This window comes from Musca vetustissima, unplaced genomic scaffold (assembly GCF_032173495.1).
Source record: "Musca vetustissima isolate MV318-11 ecotype Yass unplaced genomic scaffold, APGP_CSIRO_Mvet_v1 utg26457, whole genome shotgun sequence".
Classification (NCBI taxonomy): Eukaryota; Metazoa; Arthropoda; class Insecta; order Diptera; family Muscidae; genus Musca; species Musca vetustissima.
Genome location: NW_026885360.1, coordinates 23,469 through 27,906, shown reverse-complemented (window position 1 = coordinate 27,906; position 4,438 = coordinate 23,469). Strand labels below are relative to the sequence as shown.

The 4,438-nt window shown below is 38.6% G+C and overlaps 1 protein-coding gene across 1 annotated transcript; it reads left to right on the top strand.

Annotated features, from left to right (window-relative positions):
* Positions 1 to 1,035: 1,035 nt before the first annotated feature.
* Positions 1,036 to 2,085, top strand: LOC133332596 (uncharacterized). The gene has a single exon (XM_061540979.1). The coding sequence runs from the start codon at positions 1,036 to 1,038 to the stop codon at positions 2,083 to 2,085; it is 1,050 nt and encodes a 349-aa protein (XP_061396963.1).
* Positions 2,086 to 4,438: the final 2,353 nt, after the last annotated feature.

Below are 4,438 nucleotides of genomic sequence, written 5' to 3'. Positions count from 1 at the left end.
ATTTTATAAGCGTTCCATCGTTATTAACAGAGAATTATTATACCTAGTGCGTTTATGCGATATTCGAGAAATACCGCATAACAAGAATTCCAGCAAAGTATATATTTTTCAGTGGATGTTCATAAAAATATGAACATGAAACTGGTATTGGTTTAAAATTTTTGGACATTGGTACTTGTCATAAATAATACTTAAGTGTTAGACATAATATGTAAACTCACATAAATTCTATCTGTGTGGGCATGTATGCGCATAAGGGATGATAACACTCAACGCTGCTGAAGACGCATAGCTAATAAAGGATATCTCCACACACATGCGCGCAGCGGGTGAGTAAATAGAGATCACCGCATTGTTGTTTTATGAGTGTGTGAGCTGACAACTAAGAATTGATAGCAGCCCACACACAAAGATGTTGTTGTAACAAATGAACACACTTATCTATAGGGACAATGTTATCTCTTATGTGTATTAGGCTAAGTTAGTTTAGTTTAGGTAGTTCTTAAGGAATAATTTTAAAAAATAAAATCAGAATAGAATTGACAGTCAAGAACAACAGTCTAATATCTTTCTCCTGCAACATTGGTCCTTCGATAAAAAGAATCAGCGACCGGAAAAAATATATATTTTTTAATAAATATTTAAAATTAAAAATTTTTTAAAGACCCCTGCGACAAATTTATTATTTATAGACCCCAGCGGCAATTTAAAGACCCTTGTGTAAAAAAAAAGAAATTAAATTAAATACCCCAGTGGCAAAATTAAAAGACCCCAGCGGCAATTTTAAAGACCCTAGAGGCAAATTAAGAAAAAAGACCCTTTGGGCAATATTAAAAAAAAAATAACAATAATATTATTAGAAAAGACCCTTTGGGCAATATTAAAAAAAAAACAATAATATTGTTAGAAAAGACCCTTTGGGCAACAGTAAAAAAATAAAGACCTTTTGGGCAAGAAACAAAGAGTCACGCAGGAAAAAGGATGGCGTCCAGACTGAATCTATATAAGACACAGAACCAAATCCTTAGAGAAATAATGGGGATTTGTGATAAGGTGCAAGTAGGCTTTGTGAGAAGGGCAGCTGTAGAGGAAACATTGCGTTCCATGGAAAATAAAATACAGGAAGCTAGAGCGAACCACCAGAAATCAATCGCACATGGTGTAAACAACGATTCCTATTTCCAAGATAAGGTGTGGGAACAAATACAGGCTCAATACGAGAGAGCTAAGAAGGCAGTAGAAGGAGAGACAGAAACTGTCCTAAAAATGCAGGAACAGGAAAGACAACAAAATAGCGCACAAATGACGGAAGATCTCAAACTGGAAGAGTTGGAGCCCGAACAGCCTCGGAGCTTATCGGGCCAACAATTTAAGATCGTCCTAAAACAAATGCAAGCAATGCAGGAACAAATGCAAGCAATGCAAAAATGTCAGGAGGAAATACTAAGATCAAGTAAAGAGCAATCGAATCAATTACCGTCAACATCCGAGAGGAAGGAAAATGAAACAGAGACGAATTTACGAGACAAAGCTAAACCACTCGAACAAGCAGAAAACCCAGAGCAAACAGAAACCAACAGATATCGGTTAACCTTATCCCAATACAGAAGGGAGATTAATAAGCACAATGAAGCAGTTGAGGGCGAATTGATGGGAGTTAACAAATACGCGCTGGAACACATGAAGTCATCACTGGAGAAACAATTTGATGAAATTCAAAAACTAAATTTAGAGCTCTCAATGGTACATGACAGGGAAGATACAGAAACGGATTTGGAAGAAATCGAAGAAAAATATGAAGCAAGGATGTACGAAATTATAATGAGAATGGGCGAAGTAAGAGAAGAAACGATGCAAGTAGAATTGAAACCAATTCAGGTCCCATGCTTCGGTGGAAAAGTCGAAGAATGGAGTTCCTTCCAGAACCTATTTAAAGAAATGATTGATTGGAACTCCAAGCTATCGGAGTTACAAAAGCTATATTACCTCAAAACGAATTTAAGAGGAGAAGCGTTTCGTATAGTACAACATCTGCAAATAACGGAAGCAAATTATAAAGCGGCCTGGGAACTGTTGGAGAATTGATATGGTAACAAAAGAGTTCTATTCATAAAATTGGTCGATAGAATTTTAGACCATCCAAATATTAGCAGCCATTCAGCACCATATATAAGGAATTTGTTGGATAATGTCAATGAAAGTATCCATGCCTTGGAAGCAATGGATATACCTTTGGAGCAAGCGGACCCGATAATAGCAAGAATAATTATACGGAAACTTGATAGCGAGGGCCTTATACTCTACGAGCAGAACGTGAAGAAATCAAAAGACATACAGAAACTAGCAGATGTGATGAATTTCTTGGAGCAACAATATCAGGCCTTAGCAGCTTCAGCAGGAAGAAAAAATTTTAACATGGGTGCAAGCAGGCAAACGGAAAAACCAGCAGGAGCGGAGAGAAGGCAATGCAAGTTTTGCAAAATGTCCGGGCATGAAGTTCCATATTGCAGAAAATTTTCGTCATTGCCTCTGCAAGAAAGGGACGATTGGGTAAGGTCAGCGCAGGTATGTGTTAAATGTCTCAAACATGGAAGAGACAAGAAATGTTTAATGGAAGCACATGTCAAAAATGTGGAGGAAACCACAACACATTAATGCATAGAGAGGAAAAGGGGAACACGAAAGTAATGAACACCAATGCAGCAGTCAATGTTCTACTGGCAACGGCACAAGTACGATTAACATCATTGCAAGGAGAATTTGTGACAGTAAGAGCACTAATAGATCAAGGGTCAGAAATTACTTCAATATAAGAGGATATGGCTCAACTGTTGCAAGTACCAAAGAAGAAAACCGAAATCAGGTTACAAGGCCTAGGTGAGACGGTAGTTGGTGTGGCAAAAGCAAAAGTGGCGATAGAAATTCGGCCAAGATTTGTAAGTGACATAAAAATTGTAGCCGAGGCTTTAGTTCTACCAACCTTAGCATCAGCTCATCCTGATAGCAGCTTCCAGTACAACATCCAACGCTGGAGAAACGTAAATCTGGCCGATCCAAATTTCAACAAGTCAGAAAGGATCGATCTGGTGATTGGGGCTGACATATTCCCGCAAATATTGGAAGAAGGAGTTCGGCATGATGCAGCGATCGTGGGTCAGAACACGAAGTTGGGCTGCATTCTTTCGGGAACTATACGAACGAAGCCTTTGAAAAATAATACAAGGTCTGCAGCCACCACAACAATTGAACGATTCTGGGAGATAGAAGAAATTGAAAACGAAGATACAACACTGGAGAATGACTACTGCCTTAAGTTATATGAAGAAACAACACGCATAGACAGCACAGACAGATTCGTCGATCGGTTACCATTTGCGGAAGATAAGGAGTTAGGCGATTCTTATAAAAAAGCGATGACAAGGTTTTTGAACATAGAGAAAAAATTGGAAGGAAGTCCCGAATTAAAAGCAGAATACAGGAATACCATGAATGAACTCCTAGCAATGGGACATATATTAAGAATGGATCAACGGAAGCAGGCCAAGTATTATATGCCGCATCAAGCAGTCGTAAGAGAGACAAGTTTGATCACGAAAGTGAGAGTGGTCTTTGATGCTTCGTCAAAAACATCGAACGGGAAGGCTCTAACCGACATTCTTCATGTTGGGCCAAAACTTCAAAGAGATATTTTTGATACAATTACGAAATGGAGACTATGGAGGTTTGTCATCTCAGCGGATGTGGAAAAAATGTTCAGACAAATAAACATAGCAGAGGAAGATCAAAATTACCAATGCATACTTTGGAGAAATTGCAAGTCAGAACCGGTACAGAAATACAAACTCACCACAGTGACGTATGGAACCGCTTCAGCACCATTTCTAGCAGTAAGAACGCTGATAGAAATTGGAAATAGATGCCAAGATCAAGAAATTGCAGAGAGAATAAAGGAGTAAAGATTTCTACATGGATGATCTGCTTACTGGAGCCAATTCAAAGAAAGAGTGCATGGAGGTCCAAGAAAAAATATCACAGCAATTACAGAAGTAAGGATTCCATTTGAGAAAATGGATTACAAACGCACCAGAGGTATTGAAAGCAGTGAAGCAGTCGGGCGAGAATGAAGTTTGACATATTCAAGAAGATGAATGTTTAAAAACGCTTGGGCTGGAATGGAATCCGGCGATGGACTGTTTTACGTTTAATATGCAGATAATCACTGAAGAAGAAGTCACAAAACGATTGGTGCTGTCGAACCTGGCGAAGATTTTTGATCCATTGGGAAAGTAGAAATACCAAGATGGTTGGAGATTTCGGCAAATAGCATGTTTCAAATACATGGCTTTGCAGATGCTTCCGAAAAAGCATATGCAGCAGTAGTATACCTGAAACAGGGGTCCAAAATAACGATAGTGGCCGCAAAAAGTAAGGTTAATCC

Bases quoted from the DNA above. Each gene is read 5' to 3' on its own strand.
- LOC133332596 (XM_061540979.1), top strand. From the start codon at position 1,036: ATGGGGATTTGTGATAAGGTGCAAGTAGGCTTTGTGAGAAGGGCAGCT.